Source organism: Podarcis bocagei (genome assembly GCF_964188305.1).
Source record: "Podarcis bocagei genome assembly, chromosome: 10".
Classification (NCBI taxonomy): domain Eukaryota; kingdom Metazoa; phylum Chordata; class Lepidosauria; order Squamata; family Lacertidae; genus Podarcis; species Podarcis bocagei.
Window position 1 is genome coordinate 17106460 of NC_138135.1, and position 22369 is coordinate 17128828.

General features: G+C 39.8%; 1 protein-coding gene across 23 annotated transcripts in view; it reads right to left on the reverse strand.

Moving 5' to 3' along the window:
- PLEKHA5 (pleckstrin homology domain containing A5) overlaps nt 1-22369 on the reverse strand; it is a 191651-nt gene that overhangs the window by 54976 nt on the left and 114306 nt on the right. For all 23 annotated transcript variants that reach the window (XR_014012085.1, XR_014012086.1, XM_081209790.1 and 20 more), the window contains 4 exons: nt 14646-14729; nt 12411-12531; nt 5544-5648; nt 356-428 (listed from right to left, as the gene is read on the reverse strand). Coding sequence is in view for 21 of the 23 variants with exons in the window: in XM_081209790.1 (XP_081065916.1) it covers nt 356-428; nt 5544-5648; nt 12411-12531; nt 14646-14729 (383 nt within the window). In the remaining 2 variants the exon portion in view is untranslated. The remainder of the gene's footprint in view (nt 1-355; nt 429-5543; nt 5649-12410; nt 12532-14645; nt 14730-22369) is intronic.

The window sequence follows — 22369 nt, forward strand, 5'->3', positions numbered from 1 at the left end:
TTACAAAATCCTAATTTTCTAAATTCTTGCAGATGCAAGAATTATTTTGTTTGCAAATGGGTGGAATAATAGGAAACAACATCAGACATAGCCTCTGGCAGTGCATCAGGTCAACAGAAAGAAAAGAAGTTACATTATTTACACTGCAATTCAGAGAGTTCCTTTACACAGTCTTGTGTTATGATGCAGTTCTCATCAAATAACCACACATGTTCTGTGGAGCACGTTACGTTTAGGGTTAAATTAGCCCTTTTAAGTTTATATCAGCAGGACAGTTTCAAAACCTTTATTTTAAAAGTTCAACATATGCCATCTTTGGAAGGCCTAGGTTAGCCTCTAACAATCAGAAACTTACCCCGATAATAGAAGAGGCACAGATCGGACAGAACAAACCATCGCTTCTTCCATAGCTTCATGCCAGTGCTATCCTGTATGAAATAAAACACACAATCCATAAGAATCAACAATTTAAAGGCTTCGATGACATTTAACAGACAATAACACATTAAGGAAACTGGCAAAATAAGAGCCAGCAACCCCCTCTTGTGACGCTTGAGGTGGCACCTGCACTTGCTGTGAGCAAAATGCAGGCCCCTTCCTGACACCCTTTTGCTTTGGAGGGGGTCATGTAATGGGAAGTATGTGCTACCAATACAAGGTCTTCTTCAGAAGTTATATGGAATATATATACAGGTGTAAAAAGAAAAGTGCCACTGCTGCCTTGCCCTCCTCACCACAGGAGAATGCGGTGCCTGTCCTAGGTCAAAGGTTTAACTTGAGCTCAAGCTCACCAAGCCTCAGCTCTAAAAGCCAGAGTTCAGCACTGCAACTGTGAAGTCATTATACAGCGTTTGTGAGTGATTTCACTGGTTGACTGTAGCATTGTTATATCTGTGAGGAAGCCACTAAAGGTTCATCACCACAAATAGAACTCCTCATCAGATAGTGTCTAAATGCTATTGCCATGATCAAAGGCAGCATACCTCTGAAGAACAAGTTGCATATGCTTGATAGAGAGTGATTTATCTCATAAATTAATTTCTCAAAATGTTAATTTTCTCATCTTTAGGATCTTATTTGGAAACATGCACTTCGCAGAGGATGCCTCTGAAAAACAGTTGCTGGAAACAATTGCATAAAATGACTTATTGCCCACATGGGCTTTCCAGATGCATCAGTCAGCCACTGTGTTTGGGATGTTTGGCTAGAGAGACCTTTGTCCTGATCCAGCAGGGCTCTTCTTTGTAATTTTCAGTAGAGGCACATTTATCTGAGAACAGCTGAGCAATGAGATCAAGTAATATACATGTTCGTGTAAACCAGCCCTGAGTAAGCAGAGAACAACTGTCCATTTCACCCAAGCAATTATAGCCAGTCACCAAGTGCCTGAAGAAGACTTCACAGATGGGCATCTCATCACTTACAAATCCTTCCTGGTTGCAAGGAGATGACACTGAGCAGCAAACTGAGTATCTAGAAACCCGACAGATTTAGAATGCTAGAAGCCCCAGCTCTTTCAAAAATGTGCACACTCTTAGTGGTACAGTGAAGAAGCAACTAGTGCCAAACCCACAAGCTCCTAATTTAACTTATGTGGAAGGTAGCTATAAAAGCTCTGTAGATGGATACTTCTGGAACTTCAGGGTGAGAGGCTTTTGCTGAGTGAAGAGCACATCCTTTGCATGTGGAGGTTCACACATTCTCACTCTAACATCACTACTTAGGGATCTAACATCAATACCTGAGATCTTGGGAGAGCTGCTGACAGAACAGGCAGCACTGGGGTAGGTTCTGGCTTCAATTCCTACAATCTCGAAAAGGTTCATGTAGGTGGTGATGGGAGATTAACTCCGCCAGAGACCCTGGAGAACTGCTGCCACTGAGAGTAGCCAAAATTGGGATAGATGGGCTAACAGCCTGGCCAAATATAAGGCAGCTTCCTATGTCAATACTGGGCTAGATAAACCAATGGTTTGCTCCGTATAAGGCAGCTTCTTATGAACACAATATCAGCCTAGTCTACTTCAAAGGGTTGTTGTGGGGAAAAAATAGGAGGGGAGAGAAGAGAATAATGTATGCCAGCTTAAGCTGCTTGGAGGAAAGGCAGGATATAAAGAACAATAAAATGTGGGAAAGGAAAACACATTTCCCATAAAGTGTTTTTACTCTTTTTATCGGCCATACTGTTACTGTCAAGTAAATGCCTCCAGATACAAAAAACTTTATTCCTGAAGTAATTTTATTTGCTTTTATGTCTATAATCAATTTGCAATGTGTTTCACAGAATGAATGGCTACCGCCACCACAGCTGTGTGTGTGCATCCTCCGATAATAAAATTTAATAAATATGTTAATATCGGCCTAAAGAAGAAAAGGTTTTAGTGAATTTTAAGTACTCTCCTGATGAATGGGCTTGAGATGATATTTAGGGGTGGCAGAATAATGAATGCCAAATCTTTGAATATTCTTAAAACAGAAAAGAGCAGTTGGTATACTATTTTGCTAAGATCTCTCATCAGATGTGTCCGTTTTCTTGTTCTCAAGTTATGCACCCCTAAGTAGAAAAGCAAGTATTTAGATGTTCCACTTTTACTTAGGAATTTTATGGACTTCTAACCCCAAATTCTACTCAAGGTTCCAGCTTCTCCTCTGACAATCTTCTTTCAAACAAATATGCTACTTTCCCAAGCATTTAATGACTACTAAACAAAAATAAAATGCCCCCACCGACGATTTTTTCTCTGTTCTGTCTTGTTTGTTTTGTTTTTAACTCACGTATTCCAAATGCATCTCTCAACGTATTTTAAGTACTGATGCAAATTTTGTACCTAAAAGTATTTGAAGCTGACAACAGTTTTAAAAATGCAGGTAGTCTATTTATTCAAAATAATCTTAAACACACACACACACACACACACAGAGCGAGAGCGCGCGCGCCAGATCACTAACATTGACTGGGTAAAGAGATAATATCTCATTTGTATTGCAACAAATCCACTGGGTCCCTGTAAGCTTCCAAACTCAATTCAAAGTTCTCATCTTAACCTTTAAAACTCTGCATAGCTTAGAACTCAAATACCTGTTGGCCTGTCACTCTCATATCAATTTACTTGTACTTCAAGAATGTTATCTGAATCTCTCTCTAGGCACCACTGTCATGTAGAGTGTGACAGCTGGTGACCAGAGAGAGAGAACCCTTTTAGGGTGGCTCCTGGGTTTTGGAATGCCCTCCTTGAGGAACCCCACCTGGCACCCTTGTTGCTGTCATTTAAATGCCAGGCAAACGCCTGTCTGTTTTCTCAAGCTTTTAAGAACTCTTCATGTTAAGCTGCTTTCATAAATAAAATAAAAAGAATTAGGGCAGTTTTGATTTTATTATCTATTTGAACTGATGCTTTCGTTTGTTGTGCTACCATGTAAGTTCCCTCCCTCTTTTTTACAGAATACATTTGTTTCTTATTACTTTGGTAGTATGAATAATGTTGAACAGGCAGAGTATAAATGCCGTTAATAAAATAACTAACTGTAGCATATGACTATGCTATAGCATAGATGCGGAACGTGTGGCATGGCTAGTTTGGTTCTACAGTATTTTGGCAGATTATCCTTTCTTTAGTTGAAAGAAAGTGGTTTCCCCCCTGAATATTGAGAGGAAAGGTACTTCTAAGAGTTTGCTTGACCCCAGCTCCCATTGGATGGGAGAATGATGGAAGTTGTAGTCCGACAGAACCTGGAAGGTCATAGTTCCCCACCATAGCACTACAGCTTAGTACTAGCTTTGCATATTAAAAGAGGCAAGCATGTTATCTTGCATATGCCGAAGTAATAGTTATATACCTGGGTTTGTAGCTTTTATTGCGCGGAACGTGGTAACGTTCTCTCAAGGGCACTACAAATGGAAAACTAGTTTATATATCAGCATTTCCCATCCTGGGGTCTCCAGATGTTAGACTCATAGGATTGTAGAGTTGGAAGTGACCCTGAGGGTCATCTAGTCCAACCCCCTGCAAGGCAGGAATACTAAGTTAACCCATACGGAGATCAAACCTGCAACCTTGGCATTATCTGCACTACTCTCCAACCAACTGAGCTATCCAGGCTGACTTAGTTTTGCATGTGCAGGAGGCTTCTGGCATAGGATTCAAAACATCTCATCCCCTGTACACGTCTGACGCTTTATATTTTTTTTTTAAAAAAATGTTTCACAGTGGGATTACCTTTTGTGGTGTAAACAGTGCTTCAAACTAGTTACAAGCAAAATATTTGGCTGTATCAAAAAGCCAAAGTACGGAAGCCAATTATCTTATCCCAGATGTTATAAGCTTTCTTCAGAGAAAAATAGGGTGCACATGCCATGTAAATCTCAAAGAGTTGTCTAATTTCTATTCCGTGACTAGCCGCCAATAAACTCCATACTCAATTACTTAGTTCATTAATACAAAAATAAAAGCAAAAGTTCTGCCCTGTGACAGCTGCTTAAAGGCTGTAGCTGGCATTATTGATTGTCATTTAATGAAACTCTTTCAGCAGCATCTAGTAACTTAAAAATGCAATCAAAGTAACAATGTTCCTGACTCCATGAACAGGTTTCATCAATAGACATCACAAAATATAGAATGCCAATTGAGTTATACTACAAGGTGAAAGCTTGGGTAAAGCAAAAGTGTTAGGTGATTATTAGCAACATTTTAAAAATGGGTGAAATTGAAGTCCGTCACTTGGTGACACCGCTGGAGTGTGAGCTAAACCTGTCACTACTGATCCCAGAACACTGGAAAGAGGTAGGTTCCTATCACCCTGAAATCTGAGCCAGGGGCTTGAATAATAGGATAATTTAAGGAAGTTCGTGGGAGGTAATATCTACCTGTACTACTGAAAAGCCTCTCCACAATGGTCCCTTCAACAAAGCAGAATGAGGCACAGGTGGAGCATGTGTGTGGGGAGTTATTTCCTTACATTGCCTTCACTTAGATTCTGAGCCCAGTTTGGGGCAACCCCCTCATCCCCCCCCCCCCCGGCAACCCCTCATGTCCCACCCCAGATTGTTCAATAAAACAACCAAGCCCTTAGAAGTTTTTTCAGGGACTACATGTGCCTGGAAAGCTCTGGGGAGAGAAGGAACTTTCTTTCCAGCCCCTCACATGCCCTGACAATTAGTTCCAGAGGGTTGAAGTATTCTTTGTCAGGGGGAGGAATAGAAACAATGTTTCTAAGAAAAGAAACACTGTGCAAACAGAACTCCACTTGCACAGCACTGGATACAACCCTGAAATTACTGCTGTGTCTCAAATGGAATATTCACTAATAGGGCCAGCAAACCCTTACGGCACTGTGGTTCACCATTTTCGCCAAGAAACTCAAAAAGGGAAATCACTAATTGGCAATTACAGGATTCTCTTGGGCATGCCATTAGCAAATTTCCAGCATCATATATTGAGGAATATTAAAAGTGTGTATTGGAAGAGGTTATCACCCATAATTACAAACACATCACTTCAGATAAAGTTGTTATTATTTATATCATGCTCAGGAAGGAATAATACCTGCTTATAAAGCCAGCCTCGTCGAACAACAGGTGCATTGGGGTTCCTTTTTATTGAATTTGACCTCTTCCCAAAATTATGAACTTTCTTTGAAGAGCGTGATGTCTAAAAAATAAATTTAAAAGGATTAGAAAATGCAGCACCAATATCTTTTACATTGAATAAATACACATGCATGGCTATCCTCAGAGACATAGTTGCTCCTCATCATGTGATCCCCTCAGGACTTGTTAAGAAACAGCTTTATTCTGTTAGTTGGGTAAATAAGTAACTGCCTTGTAGGTTTTGCTGGTTTAGGCATTTCTTGAAGTTTTCTACAGAGGGAAAGAAACAAATCCCAGGACAGATCAGGATCAAAACATTTAAATTGGGACTTAATAGGATATTACATAAACATAGCACTACTTTTTAAAAGGGCCAAAACATTAAATGCAGTACAGATTCTAGGAAGAGAACTAAAAATAGAGAAGACAGACCTCAGCAGAAAATCAAAACAGGTTGGGGTGGGTTAAAATCACAAAGAGATTTGAGTTTCCACTTGACTGATTCAATTCTTTCTGTGCTGCAATTCACACAAATACAATAGACCAGCTCCATAGCTTCTATAATCTTCTATAAACTTGACATCTTTCCGCAGGGCCTGCAAGACAGAGCTGTTCCACCAGGCCTTTGGCCAGGGCTCAGCCTGACCCCCTCCTTTGGCAATCCTCACAGAACTCTAGCCCAATGGCTGCCATTAATCTGATTTGAACTGATTTTATAATGAAATGATTTTATAATGTTGTATAATAATATAATAATTATAATAAATATTATTATTATTATTATTATTATTATTATTATTATTATTATTATTATTATTATTGGAGTAGGCAGGTTGGGTGCATATGTTACAAATTGAAGATATCAATGGTCATGTCACTCTTTTGCTCAGCTCTTGACAAATTGGGAATCTAATACGGAGAAGATTATCTGCTAAATCAACTTCCACAAGTTGCACACCACAGAAACCAGAATTAATAAGCGATTAAGTCTGTTTCACTCTGGTATTTTCCTGATAGCTGTTTTTGCAGGTCTTTGAGACTGAAGGAGCAAAGGTGAACTGGGATGAAGTAGCATGAACCAGCAGGCCCACACTTAGAAAAGATGAATAAGGTAATATTCAATCTCTCTCAAGTTGCCCTTGAGTAGCAAAGAACGGTTTACATTGTGTACTGTCAGCTACACCACTGATACAATGAATGCAACTTATTAGATGTTTGCTAGTGAAAGTACTATCCAGGGAATGTCTGGAAAGCACGGTCCATTGGCAAGGAGACAACAATTTATAAAGAGGTTTCAAAAAACACTAGTGAAGGCAATTCAAAGCAGGGAAGGAAATGAATCCCTCTCCCAGCACCTTTTAACTGGCAATGTACATCAGAGGAAATCTAATATAAAACTAGAGGGTTAAAAATACACTTTAATCATGATACCTTACTTTCAAAAGTGTGAAATAAGCATTTTTGTGAGAGATTGGTTAAGACCTATATTAGATTAATGTGAAACCAAAGCAACTGAACAAAGCTCACTTTGTTCAGATCCTCCCCCCTTCTCTAGGATCATTCCTGGAGAGACAGTGGGAATGAGTTTTGGGATCACTCCTTTTAGGTTTCTTCTCGCACTGCAAAAAGTGAAACCTTAATGGGCTGAAATAACTGCAGCATCTCCTATTTGGCTGTTCACATGTTTTCACAGTGAGAGGAGTGGGTTGGAGGGAGCATACCTGAGGTCTGCTACTGTTCTCTTCGTGGATACTATTCTAGGTGCAATAGAACTGAAATATGTGAATAGCGCCAAAGAAGCAGAAACAACTTTTTAAACACATTCTTAGATAAATACTACAACTTGCAAAACTTCAGGAAAAGTTAGAGACACTGGTTAAAAATTCAGCAAAACCATTGAAGAAAATGCTTAACAGTTATATTGCACATTCCAGAACCTATTAATACCCTGACATGAATTAAATGCCAACATTTGACCCACTCTGTAACCTCAGCTCTTTGTATTGTGTATTCTCATAACTCTACTAGAAGACTATGCTCACTTCTGTACAATCAAGCTCCATTAATTTTTATAACTATTGCATATATTTCTGTGACATACAGTCCATTAGAGAGCTGATTAGTGATCAATGTCTCGCAGAATGTCTCAAAGTAAAAGTGTTGTGACTGAACAAGCCTGCTCATTAAGCAGGAAAGGGAACAAGAGCAGTGGTGATACCCCACTGTTTTTCTAATCTACCGGAGGATGCTAAGCCTTAAGGAATAAATAATAAATGGAATATGGCAATCAAACATCTGTTGGGGACTTGGGATATAAACTTGGTCACTTTTGTACAAGGAACAACATGGAACTCAAAGTGAATCTTTACAGTCACACACATCTTACCCACAACTGTGAATATGCATTACGGTAACTGAATCAGTGCACTGATGATTTTCTTCCGATTCTAGCTAACAGAACCATTCAAGGAACTCAAATACTCAGTGGTATCAAGTAAATCCTAGAACCCCATATACAACAAGAGGTGTGCACTTTTATAGTGCGAAGCAGAACAGACCTTGTTTTCCAACTAGTGCCTTACTTACTTAAAGATAATGGGCATGCACAATACTAGATCATAGAATTGTGGAGCTGGAAGGGACCACAAGGGTCAACTAGTCTGACTCCCTGCAATGCAGGAATCCTTTGTCCAGCATGGGGCTCGAACCCACAATCCTGAGATTAAGAGTCTCATGCTCTATCAACTGAGTTACATAAAACTGCAAATGTACTGCTTAGTGTTTAAAGTAGACTTGACTGTCAGCAGTCTTTCCCTTCATGTACTAAACTGTTTTAAGCACTTTCTCAGAAGATGGTTTTCTGAAATGTGAACTAACATAGTGAAGGGTTTCTCAATCTGCAAACAATTATGTGGTTGCAGAGGAAGGATTTTCCATGGCTTTGAACCTCCTCATTGGAGGTTATATGAAACCAGTAGCAATACTTAAAAAATGCCCCCAATCTGCCAACAATTTCTGAAGGCATGCTCACATTTTTTTCACCATATTCCCCCAATGCTTCTTTTGTTTTAGACCTTGGTACATCAGGAATGGATGGACATTCATCTAGGAAGTAGTTGAAGCAAAGCTTGCAATAAAATATGGGGCAAACAAACCTCTTTGTTACATTGTTGGAAACTTGGCAACAAGTTTCATAAAGTTATGTCTGGGGCTTCCCTGGACTAGATTTTCTTCTCCCAGATTTCTGGGAGAGTTCCATTATATCAGGCATAGGCAAACATGGCCCTCCAGATGTTTTGAGACTACAATTCCCATCATCCCTGACCCTGGTCCTGTTAGCTAGGGATGATGGGAGTTGTACTCCCAAAACATCTGGAGGGCTGAGTTTGCCCATGCCTGCATTATATCCTGTACTCTTTACAGTATAGGCAAGTGTTCAGTACCATCACACTGGAATGAATTAATATGCATTCCAGAAACAAGAGCTTCACCAATTTGTGACCAAAAAATATTTCTAAAAAAAAGTTTAGAAAGATGGAAGGTGAATAAAGAAAGCTGCCTCTTTTTTGTGTTTTAAAAATGAAATTATATATAGCTATGACTTGTCAAGTTTGAAATGTGTCAGGTCATTTTTGAGAGAAAATACATTTGGGTATTTTCTCGTTGATTTTCTTCTGTTGAAGTAAAAAAGAACTGTTTCCTAAGCTGGGGTCTCTGCACTGGGAAAGCCAGTGAAAGGAGGCTAGGTTTTTGGATCCTTGCTCCCACCCCTACCCAGTCATACACAGCCTCTTCTTAGGGGGGCTGGGGACTGTGATGATCAGGCTCTGTTTTGTTGTACAAACTTTACAAGGCACTGTATACCTGCTGCTGCGAACCAGGAGGGTTATCCGACCATAGGTGCTTGCCTTTAGTCTAGGGTTGCCATATTTCAAAAAGTGAAAATCCAGACACAAAAGCTGTCGAGCTTTTGGGGGGGGGGTGCGCGCGTACAAAGTAGCTGGGCAATTTTTTCTTTCTTTCTTTTTTGAAACAGTACAAGCCCCTCTCTCCAGCACTGCTACTCTGGGAGCCTTTTGGCTGAAGTGAAGAGTACAAATGCTATAAACAAACAGATAGATAAACAGACTTCAATGTGGATGAAGATCATGTAGAGAGGGCCCAGATCATATTCAGGGACAGAGACTTGCTCCACATATCCACCTTCCATTGCTGCAAATGTATGAACTGGGGCACTGCAGATATAATCTAGAAAACACATCTTCTCCAAAGATCTAGATCTAAGTTTTTCCTACTCCTCCCAGAAACTACGAACCACCTCTTCTAGTCTTGTTGTGTTTCATATGAACACACTCTTCCACAGTGGTCATAATAATTTCAATGGATATCATCCTTGTAAGTCATGCTGATTAATACAACAGGGAGGATAATACAGCCAATACAGTACAAGTATACATTACAGCATGCCCCCTTTGTACTTTGTTTATTTAGTGCTGTTGCCTTCGCTCATCAAGAGGATGAGACGCTGACAAACTAATGAAAAAATATTCCCACTTGGTTGCACATTAGATGTCAGTTGCATTTTACGCCTGACCTACTTGACAGTGTGTTGCTGCTGTCATGAGTGCCAACATTCATGAAAGTAGGTAAGGTGAACACTAGTCTAACTTTCAATGGTGAGCAACTGTATGGGGGGGGGCAAGGTTTCAATTATAATCCATGCAGCTCTCTTTCAAACAGAAACAAGAAGTTCAGAGTTCAACTAGAACTTATCGTCAAGAATCAGAAGCCCAAAGCTTTAAGCATAGTACCTGTGGTCACCAGGGTTTGCCCAGTTGCAAGGGACAAACAAGGTCCTATGTTGCACCCTTGAAACACAGTACAATGTCCATGACAAACTAAAGGGCTTAAAGGTGAGCAGAGTCTTGCTGGCTTTCTCTATGTTGCCTGTTGCATTTCAAAAATTCCAATTGCCCACTGGATGCAAAAACTAGTTTCCACCCACATTTGGGGGTGTGGAAGGAGCAGAAATCACCAAGAGTGGAGGTCAGCTGTCCCTCTCTGCAGCTCCTGTACTGCAGCCCCGTCTGACAACTTGCCATGACAGGGTGGCAGCGTGTGAGCACAATTGTTGAATCTGTTTGGTTAGCAGCTCTGCAGAACTGAAATGTATTTTAAACCTCATCCACTGAAGAACAGCCATAATATGTTTTGTTTTACTACTTTGTTAAACTCAGAATTCAAGAAAAAGCAGCACAATAACTTATTTTGATGGGCAGTCATAGGAAGAATACAGCTTTATGGAGTTTCATGAGACACACACTGGAGATAAAAATACTATTATTTTTTCCCCTCAGCTGTGAATGGAACACACACTTTTCTTTACAAGAGTTAGGAAGTGGGTCTCAGGTTTGTTCTTAACAAGAGCATTGAACCTTCTAAACTCCATCTCCCCACCACACAGCTGATACAGTTTCAAATGAACTAAGCCCATCTAATCAATCAGTTGTGGCAGAACATTTCAAAGCAAAAGATGGCTACAGGATAGCAGTGAACTTGAGGCACATTAATGATCTCCAAGGAGAAATCACAATCCTTCGTTTCTCTTCATTCTGTATTACCACCAGCAGCAACTGGAAATATGATATAAAAACAGGCAGCCACGCAGGCTCTGGCTATTTACAGAAGCAGAAGAGGAAACAGAGCTTGACCTCACGCTACAATTTAAAGTATAGGGACGCTTCTGTGAGGCACTCATTTGTGTCAAACTATCATCTGGGAACAATTAACACACTAGAAAAAGATGCATGTGCTGAGTGGCCCAGCAGCACAAGTGCTTTTTCTGTGAGCTAAATGAAAGTATCAATCATTCTCATGTGGACACTTTCAGCCATGAAAGTGACTCTCCCATCACATTAAATTGTAATATGAGGGAATAAGCTGCCAAAGACAGAGAATGCCCAGATGTCAACATTAAAATCTGGACACAAAAAAGCTCTAATCCTGCACTGTAGGTGGTATAAAATCCAAATGAGCTAGAGAACAAAATTTCTCACCCAGTGCATCACCTGGAGATGCATATACAATTATTTTGTTTTTATAACTCCAGGCTGTGAATGCCACTCACACAAATGAAGTGCCAGAGGTCCCTGCCATGAAGGCATTACAGTCAAAAATTCAACAAAAAGGAAACATAGGAAGTAGATATGGTTATCTCAGTCATACATATTTAAATGTGTATGGAGTGTTAGGGGAGGGGTAGTACCTCTGATAAGGGACATGTCATGCTCCTTCTGAGGTAGCCTATACATCTTTGGTCCCCACCCTGCACTCAGCTCTCACCTGTGACTCCTAGAAGCTGTCGGCAAGCAACAGCAGCCACATGTTGGGAATGGCTTCAACTGGCTGGCTAAACCAGGTGAGGGTAGCCAATGGGTCCCAAACCCTCTGTGAATTACGGACTGCACCTGCGTGCAAAAACAGGCTTTGGCAGACTGAGTGGACAAAACCAAGAATTGGTTCAACGGTCAAGAAGGTTGTTTCTGCACTTGCTGTAGAGGGAAGTGAGGGGCAGATGGAGCTAGTCAACCTGGGAAGGTATCTCATCTAAGAGATGGAAAACTGATGTTTTCAGACATTTTTTATTTCAAATTAAAATCACAGGTCCAAGTGCCTTGAAAGCATACAAACAAGCTTTGGATATTTCTAGAAATGAGTTGATTGTCTCGAAATGTATATGTAATTGTTTCTCTGTGCCATGCTTTACCAACTAGCTGAATAATTGTAGACTAATAAATAATATATGTTGGATGTAGTAACTTACTCTGCCCAGAGGACTCATTGGATGTGCAGCATAATCCGATGTCAAATTATAGTGTGCAGCTTCACCTATCATGTTTACTTGCCGGTCTTTCTTTTCTTCAGATGACATAGTTGCTGCAGTCCTGAAAATAGAATATGCAACAAGACTAGAGCCTGCTGTGTATGTAGACTGCTATTAAAAAAGCATCTGTAGCTGTCCTTTCGTAAAGGGTATATATGCTATTCATACAATTTCCCAGATGCTGCAGCAGAATTGTGCAATTTTTAAAAGAAAAAACTATGTTGTTAAATTATGCTTTATCGATTCTCAATAGATCAGTCTCTATAAATAGAACAACTGCAATCTAGACAATTTGTTTACATACATGCATGACATTATCCCTAAGGTATAGTGAAGCTTTTGGTTTCTTTTCCAGAGGATCTCCTGCCTTTCTTTCTCCTACTTCCAGCACTACCTTCTCATGCCTGCATGAGTACTGGAAAAGAACGAAAGGGCTTGGATGAATTTGGTATGCACATTCTCCTGGATACACAAACCTGTATTAACAGAATGACTGACCACTTTAGTAACTCAGCTGCATACAAATGCTTAGAAAATCTATGCAAAATGAAGTTACAGGTTGATTCTCTGTAGCTGTAAGCCTTTGCAATGGATGAGTTCAGGTATGCCTAGAGCAATCAAGAGCTTGGCAAGACTTCCATTCCTCCTGCATTATTTGAGAGTCCAATCTCTATCCCTCAAGTATTGCTCCAGGCAGACAAGTATATTATAGATACTTCTAGAACTACAACTAAACTTAATTACTCTGCTCTTTTTAAAGATCTGAGTTTCTTGAATGACAGCAAAATCACCAGAGACAAAGGAAATGCTGGTAGTCAAAAGAAGGAGAGAGAAGTCAAGAGGATAGCAGGGAAATATTGGTAAGCCAAATGAATCTAGGAGGAGCAGGGTTGAGAAGCTATGCAAGGAAAAGCAGAAGTCAGGCCAAGAGAGCAAAGCTGAAGTCTGTTCTGTGAATATGCTGAACAGTAGACAGTAGAGCTTCAAAACAAGCTTCAAACAGTTTGGACTGGGGAAAACAGCAAACTGATTGTGTACTAAGCCATCCACAAAATGAACAGAGAGGATGAACTGGTGAAAAGTATGTGGTCTTGTGATATTGGGGGGGGGGGGGAATTAAACAATGAGGATGCTCTTTGTAATCACCTTCCACAACCCAGGAGAATAACAGTATCTTGATTGTGTTGGAAGCGTCAGTAACTTAGTACTGGATCTTAAGTTTTCCAGCCATTATGGCCTGTTTGGTTTTAAATAAATGCACCATTTATGGCACTGATTGCTATAACATGGCAACAGTGGTGATGACACTCATTCAGGCTTCATTTTAGTGAACCATGAATGACGACCAAATGGAGTGGGGTGGGAGAATCAAATAGAACAGCAGCAATGTCTCATTGGCCAATAGTTAAGTAAGGAGTGGGGGATCTCAAGATGTTGCTGAAATACAACTCCTGTCAGCCCCAGCAAACAGGACCAATGACCAGAGCTTATGAGAGTTGTAGTTCAGCAACATCTGGAGGGTCAAAGGCTCCCTACTCAGTGCAGTATAGTACAGCATAGTGATCTCACCAAAACTGATTCACCCTCTCGGTAAGCAAACAGAATGGTTCTAAACATGCCTGTACCCAAAAAGGAAAGGCACGATGGAGTAGTTTCAAACTTAAAAAGCTTAAATTCTAAACTTTTTGCCCAGGCCTTGCTTCTTTTTAAAAAATTCTCTACTGAACATGTAATTAACAACAAAAACATGCTAATCCTACAACTTGATTTAAAATGCAAGAAGCAGAAATATACAGAAAACATTCAACAATTAAAATAAGTCAACTTAAAACATTAATTTAGTAGAAATGTATCTTGTGCCTAGTATAAATTTTTTACCCAACTGTTAGGATGTGCACATATGCATGTCTGTGGACCACTTCCTAAAAGCAGGGAAAGCAAGGAAATATTAAGTCTTTCTTTTGCTATGAGGTCATGACATTATGGACATTATGTAATATAAAAGACAGACTGACCTACATAAGGGCATTCTTGACTACTTGGAATGTTTGAAAAATAACATGCAGTCATCTGGCCAGTCAATTGACAATATTTGACTGGTCAACTGACTGGCAGGTCCACACTAATGTGAATAACTGTTAAATTCTGTATTCATTGAGCAAAACAATCACTTACTGTTCATTCACAACAAAAATGCAGTTGTCCTGCGATGGCTGCCCTGTGACTGGATGCTTGCAAGTCACTTTTCGTTCATTGTGACTGTGGGGAGACAAAGTAGAGGAAATATATAAGCACATTACTCTTTTCTAAGCACAACTGCAAAATTCCGAGACAGCAGGCAGGCAGATTCATTATGGCATTAATTAGTGCATACGTGCAGCTTCTCACAGTGATACAGTAACAACAACTGATGATACTTGAGGCAGGATATTTTTATTTTTAAACTCAAGCGTTTGGCAATCCTTTAGAGCTTAGCATAGAACATTTGTGGTAAGCATTCCCTCTCTATCCACATTAAGCCTGGATATAGTTAGAGGTTTATTTTTTTAAGGTTGCAGGCTAATGTTTTAACCCATGAATGAATATAACCAGTGTGAGCAGTGGCTATCAACACAAGTTTTGATGGACTACACGCTGGGCTACATGAAAAGTAAAGGCAGATCTTAGGGGGAGGGCAGATATCATTACTGAATTAAGGGGGGGGGGGTCTTGAAAGAAGAATTCAAAGTCAGTTGGTTTGCCACAGACTGATCAATACCAAGAACTAACTTAGTTAGTTCTAACTTAGTTAGAACTAACTTAGTTAGTTAGTTCTAACTTAGTTAGCTCATACCAAGAACTAACTTAGTTGGTCTTTAAGGTGCTACTGGAAGGAATTTTTTTATTTTGACTATGGCAGACCAACACGGCTACCTATCTACTACAGACTGATCAAGTTGATCATATTCCTCATCAATACATCCCCTATTCAGATTTGTATGGCAGAAGCCAGTTCCTGTTTATATACATACATACAGAGGAGAAAAGAATATATGCATGCATTAAATGTGTGTGTGCCAGCAAGCAAAAAACAAAAATATTTGTAATAAAGAAGCGCAGAAACCCGGATATCACTGGTAGAGCTGGCAGAGCACAGTGGTTAAGAAAGTGTATTAACTTTAAGGCCCTAGTTCAGTTCTCATCCGGGCCATGTATTTGTTGTGTGTCACACCTTTTCAGCCTCCTTACTGGAAACAGGTAGATAACAATCAGCCTACCTTGCCAGGATTGCTTACAATGCCTTTGTTCATGTGAAATGCTAGCTCAAATTAAGGCAAGCATGCCAGTGCACAGGGAGAAAGAGGGGCCTATTCTGCTGCTCCCCCACTCCTGCTGTACTCACCCCAAGCTCATTATTGTTTGCTTCACTCCGAACAAACCACAAACAGCAGCTGCAGCCCCTGTCCCCACCCTGTGGTACCAGGCTGGGCTTACTGTTACATGCCAACAAGGCCAATATACAAGTAATGTTTTGACACTTTAGGAAAACTAGAAGGCTGATTCACATTTTTGTTTTACTGATTGAAAATGCTCCCAACTCTGCAACACACTTGTATTGAAATCAGAATTTTAAGTCTTTTTCGGGTTGACATCCTACTTGGAAAAATTCAGTCTAGCATTCTCCAGTGTTTTGCAAAGTTGTACATGGCACTTATCAATGGCATTTCTGTGCACTCTGGCTTCCGTCATGGTGTCCCGTTGTGCTAGATGTAGTTTAGTTATGTTGGTCACATGACCTGGAAAGTTGTCTGCAGACAAATGCTGGCTCCCTCGGCCTGAAAAGCGAGTTGAGCACCGTACCCCATAGTCGCCTTTGAATGGACTTAACCGTCCAGGAGTCCTTTACCTTTTTACATTTACCTGCATTGCACTATGATTGTGTATCACCAACTTTTCTGCCACACTATTCAGGCTTAGTCATTTAAATAAAAATCTGCATTTGATATGCTGCTCACCTTCAAAAACCCCTGGAGACTTACCTTCAGCAAGATAATCCTAGCAATTCCCTGGTTGGTACTTTTGTTAAAACTCTTTAGATCTTAATCACTTTGCAATTTCACACAGTCATGCTCTAATCATAAGTCCCGTTCCACACAAAAACCTACAGTACAAAATTAAAAGCTTTGTTCCTTGGCAAGAGGCATGATAAATACCACTTATAATAAATGCAAAGGGGTGAACAATCAGTCTCTTTTAGAACTTACATCCCTTATGCAGAAAGGCAATGTTCAGTGATTTAAAGGTTCCCACAATGCCTACTATGATACATAAAAATGGGACGACATCAGCCCTGGCACTGAACTTGGCTAACAATCACAATTGTCATGTGTTTACATTTAATGCCTGATTAAGTTTCTTTTGGGAAACTGCTTCTGCAACCTGAGTATAATCTGAATATCTTGGCTGTGAGTCTTGAAAGACCTGCACCCTGGCTTGGGAGGGCGGAGCCCTGACTGACTCCAGCTACAAAAACAGAGGCTGCTGGACAGAATATTGGATTAGGATATTGTGTCTTTTTGGGGATGCTGCTTTTATTGATTTTTTTTGTATCTTTATTTTTAGATTGTACTATGATTTATGTGGAAATTGTTCAATTTGGTTGTGTGTGTATGTATGTTTTCTTAATAGAGGGGAACAGAAAATCAATCAATTCCTAGGATTAAAATCTGTAAAATCCTTAACTTGTAAAAACATATAGTCTTCTAGTCTAGAACAATAGGGGTGTGGTTCATATATTGGTCCAATTTTCACTTATTTGAAATTTATCAAATCTTATCTCTTGTAAAGAGTTACCTAAAATATGCATCAGGAATAAAGAGCAGCATATTCTTTCCATCACTATGGTTCTTCTAGGATGGAATAATTCAGAAATTTCAAAACCACAAATAGGAATGTGGGAAATCAGGGTCTCTTTCACACGCAGGTGACCCAACCATGACACAAGGCAAGGTAGCCACAGATTTTGCATGACATAAATGGCAAGAGAATAGAAGACAGGCAGATCTGTCCCATAGAGTAAAATTCTCCAGTGTAAGTTCCACTGAAATGAATGAAAGCTGTCCTAAATATATTACCATGTGGCGTGCTAATTAGGAGGGGGTGCTATTTGAATTTTCCATTTCTGGTACAGCACTAGTTTGTCCCCACTTTCCTCATTCATGCCTGGGTGCTGGAAGGTAATCCTAGGTGTTTGCTGTTATGCTCATTTAACCTCACTATTCCAGAATTCAACAGCAGTCCTGCCTTCTGAAGTCTGCACACAGTTGAAAGCAGAAACATGACAAGTCAAAGCATTAGTTACATGACAGCCATGAATACACCCACTGCCAGAAGAAGACTGGGATGGCAGCCTGTGCTTACTGTTGGGAACAGTAGCTTCTGTGCTACATCTTGACAACACCATTTTAAAAGAGGAGTAGAGGGGTGTGTGTGTGTGTGTGTGTGAAAGAGCAAGTATATTTTTAAGGAAAGGGGAGAATATATTGCAAACACAAACCAAAGGTAAGAGAAATTGTTCTTAGAAAACCCGCTTTCTTTATGATCAACTGTTATGTACTGCCACATTTTCCTCAACATTGAAGGATAAATGTGGAATGCACAGACTTTTCTCAGTTGCAAAGAGGGTGATTTCCCTGTTTTATTGTAATTTTGTCTGCTTTATTGTCTACTTTAAGCTGCCTTAAAAACCATGGAAGGAGGCTTTTCAAAAACAAAGTTCCAATTTAAAACAATGGAAGAAAAAGGCCCTTAATGTGGAGAAACTTGCTGATGTGTTCACTTCAGGCCACTGTGAAGCCAGAAAAACTTCACCCATCTTGCATGGTGGAATACTGTCACATCCACAAGACATGAAGTGGGTACAATTACAGCACAGTGCCTACAGGATGAATGAATGCTGTCATGTTATCCACCTATGAGGCAGATGCTGAACACTCAGACAAACATGCATCTCTCTGAGAAAGTAGCCAACGTATGTTACAGTTCAGAGTAGAAGATTGCAATCGTATGCATAGGTACTTGTAAGGAAGCCCTGCTGAACTGGGTAGGATTCCTAAGTAAACATGTGAAAGACTGGGTTATATGTCAGATTTGGGCCCAAAGACGTACTCAGATGCAAAGTCTGACACATTCAGTTCAAGGGTATTTCAAGGGCATATGTTAATGCATGCTGATTGATTCAAATATTGATCCAAATCACTCAGTAAAACTGCTTTTTAAAAATACATGTATGGGTGTGCATACAGGGTTATTTTGGTTCCCTGAAAGCTGAATTTCTTTCACTATTTTAGTGTATGTATTCAAACAGTTTTTCAGCAGTGCAGAAACGTCAGCACACAATTCTCATTTTCACAGAATAAAAGGCATTTGTTTATATCCAGAATCTATACTGGTGAAATCAATATTGAAAACAACACCCTCAATCTGAGTACCTATAGTTAACTATATAACTCAGTGACCCACAAAGAACTTCACTGTAAGGCTACAGAGGCAATCACTTCACTAATTAACAGTAACCAATTAGCTTTTGATTTGAATATTCGTGTTCCACTTGCACAACTCAAAACTGCAATTCCACTTTCCACTGTGCTCTTATTCTAGACAGACATTCCTAAAGCTTCCTAAGAAAAATAATTCAAAAGCCTTCCGACACACCTTGCTTGCTCTGTTAGGTGAACTGCAGCCCAATTCTGTGCTTCATTGCACAGCACATAATTCTAGAAGGTTCTCTTGCAGGCTAATTAATTCTACCTGCCTAGAATTCAAAGCAAGTTTAGAATTCCCTCTTCTAAAAAGTAAGCATTTATTCTCTCATTTCTATATACCCTTTTAAATTATATAAAACCCACTTAGACTACCATTCCCTGGGCTAAACAGCTTTCTTTTAGTAAATTCATATATCATCAACATGAAGAATTAAAGAACCCAAGAGATAAATGAATGTAGAGATGCATTTTCATATTTTCCATTATCGAAGGTCATTACATAAAATATTTGGTAGCATGAACAAGTTAAGAACAGAAGGCAAGCTCTCAAAAATATGATCATAGATCCAAAACTCCACAATCCTCCAAGGTATTCAATTGGTATGCAAGACTATTCTGCCACAAATCAATATGTAAGTGGTGCACTTCACTCTCACACACACAGGCACATGAAGCCTTCAAAAATGCACAGCTGACTAAGACATGTCTTCACCAGAAACTAAGTGACAGCTCATATCATAAATCCTTTCACCGGCAGGCTCTTAGTTATGAGGCTACTGACTCAATATTGCATTTTAGCACAAGACACTGGAGTCCAAATTCCTTGCAGCTGCACCTATATAACACACGAATATGGGAAACTGCCTTGCACTAAGAGAGACCACCATCTATCTCAGTATTGTCTATACTGGCTGGCAGCAGTTCTCCCTTGTGTCTGTCAGGGACCTTCCCAGTCCTCCCTGGCCATGCCAGAAATTGACCTGGGATCTTCTGTATGCAGAGCAGATGCTCTCCTGTTCTTTTTGATCCTTAGTCCTTAGGCAAATAGACATTGCACTCCTCAGGTGTGAACCCTGAACGCAAGGCCTGGGTAACTCACTCTCACCTTAACAATATCCCCAAGTTCAATGCTTTACTTATTCTGTATAAGTAACTGCATGGCAACCATTCACCTAAACAAGATACAGTAAAGCAAAAGGGTGCCTGGGGATATTCGGTAGCTTGGAGGGTTAATCCTTAAAGCTCAAGTGCAGCACTGCTAGATCAGACCAAAGACTTCTGCTTTCCACAGGGGACAACTGGACGCCTCCATATGCTTAATGAGTTTGAGTTTTAAGAAAACAAGGATAATTTTTTCGAAAGTATTTTCTATTAATCCTGCAATACTCACTACATTTTATATTTCCCTCCACATTTACTCCAGAAGTAAATTGTATGTTAGTTTAAATACCACAAAGACATTTCACTGTTTTTACAGTAATTTCATATAATAATAAATACACAACTGTAGCCCTCCTCCATTTACAAATTCATTAGGAATGTGAGGCTTAAAATTAAGAAGGGAGAGTCAAGAGGAGCCAACACAACCAAACCCCAGCTCACCAAACTTTCCATTCCTTAAGGAGTAAAAAGTCAGCAAAATTTCTTGTTATTTTTGTTCTTTGTCCCAATGTTTCTTTTTCAATAAGACAAATACAATAGATGAAAGCTAATAAAATATTGCTTGAAGACAGGAAAAAAATGTAATATAATATATTCATATCTACTACCAGTAAGGATGTGGTCTGTGGCTGCACAAGCTCCTTCCATTTTCCAGAAAATGTCACTCCACATTGCATATGTAAGCATTTGCATTCAGCTGAACATATGAACTTTTCCCCCAATTAATCTATTTAAGAAAACAGTTTGAAAGCTTTGTGCAGAAAAGGTTTTCCTGGAACGTGGATTACTATCAGGCTCCCCAATTAGAATGCTTAACTAGAAAGGTAACAAAAAAACATTATAAGGAATACCAAAGTAATTGAATTCTCACACAAAGGTACTCATTTTAGCTGTTGAACATCAAGTTTTGAAATCCACATTAATCATCTCTCTGGCTCCCACACAATTTCACATGCACACCCATGATAATAGATTCCCAATTTGCTGGAGAGAATTGAGGAATATAATCTAAGGAAGTGGCAGCTTGCCATTTGATCTTGTTAGGCTTACTTCTTCATTCAAGGGACCAGTTTGCCAAATGCTTAACAATAAATGTAAGACTTGGAATACAAAGTTTGGGCAGCTTAATCCTTAACAAAACACCTGTAGACACATAAGGAAGAGAACAGTGTGCTCAAATGTCACCTCAGACACATATCTCTGAACTTCTAGCACAAGGGTCCCTCAAAACAGAAAGATTGCTACAAAACTATCCAATATATACATCTTCAGAAGTAAGTCCCATTGAATTTAATAGGGCTTATTCCCAGGAAAATGGATAGGAGACTGCAATCTTATGATCAATGAGTTCTCTCTCAATGTAGGGCTGATCGCTTGCTTATTTTACTGCAGTATATTTGCCAGAGCTTGAAAAAAATCTAGTATTTATTTGTTTAGGTAGATAGGATACTTCATACATGTCTTTACAACAACATCACATATAAGCCCTAAAGAGCAGTTTACATGTGCAAATTCACCACCAGACAATAATTTACGGTAATCACACATCAGTGTGTGATGTCTGGCAAATCTTCCTTTCCCATTGGGAGGATAATATAGATGACCAAGGTCCCCTGGAGAAATACAAATTCACACCAGGGTTGCATGCATCTTTACAGTCTTTCTACAACTGCAAGAACCAGACAGAGATTTTGTATCATCACACATTATCCCAGACACAGTTTGATAAACCTGATGGCCCTTCTCCTCTTTGATGAGCACTGTATGCTTCCTTCAAATTGCTGAATTCCCTAAAATTGCTAAATTGCTTTCCCTTTCATCTCCGTTCTCCAGGAAGGTGCTATGTTAGGTCAGCTTTTACAGAAAGAGTCAACCTAACAGCAAGGGAGAGGTAACCACATTCCTGTTCTTACCTCTGAAGAAGTGTCTTATTCCCCTCCCATTTTTTCCTGCATAGAGAACTGGGAAGAAATGAAAGGAGGCTTATTTCCTGCATATTCCCTCCTTGCCATGCTTGCTTCAAGTTCTTGCAACAACCCAATGCAGCGAAACAGAAACAGAGGAAAGAATAACAAGTCCGTTCTCTTCCTGTAGAGCAAGGGATGCCAAAACAGCGTTCATATGTGCCAGTGTGCCCATCTGTACCTCTTCCAGAAATCACTTCTGCACATGCCCAGATACCATAAATCGCATCTGCACATGTCCATGGTGCCG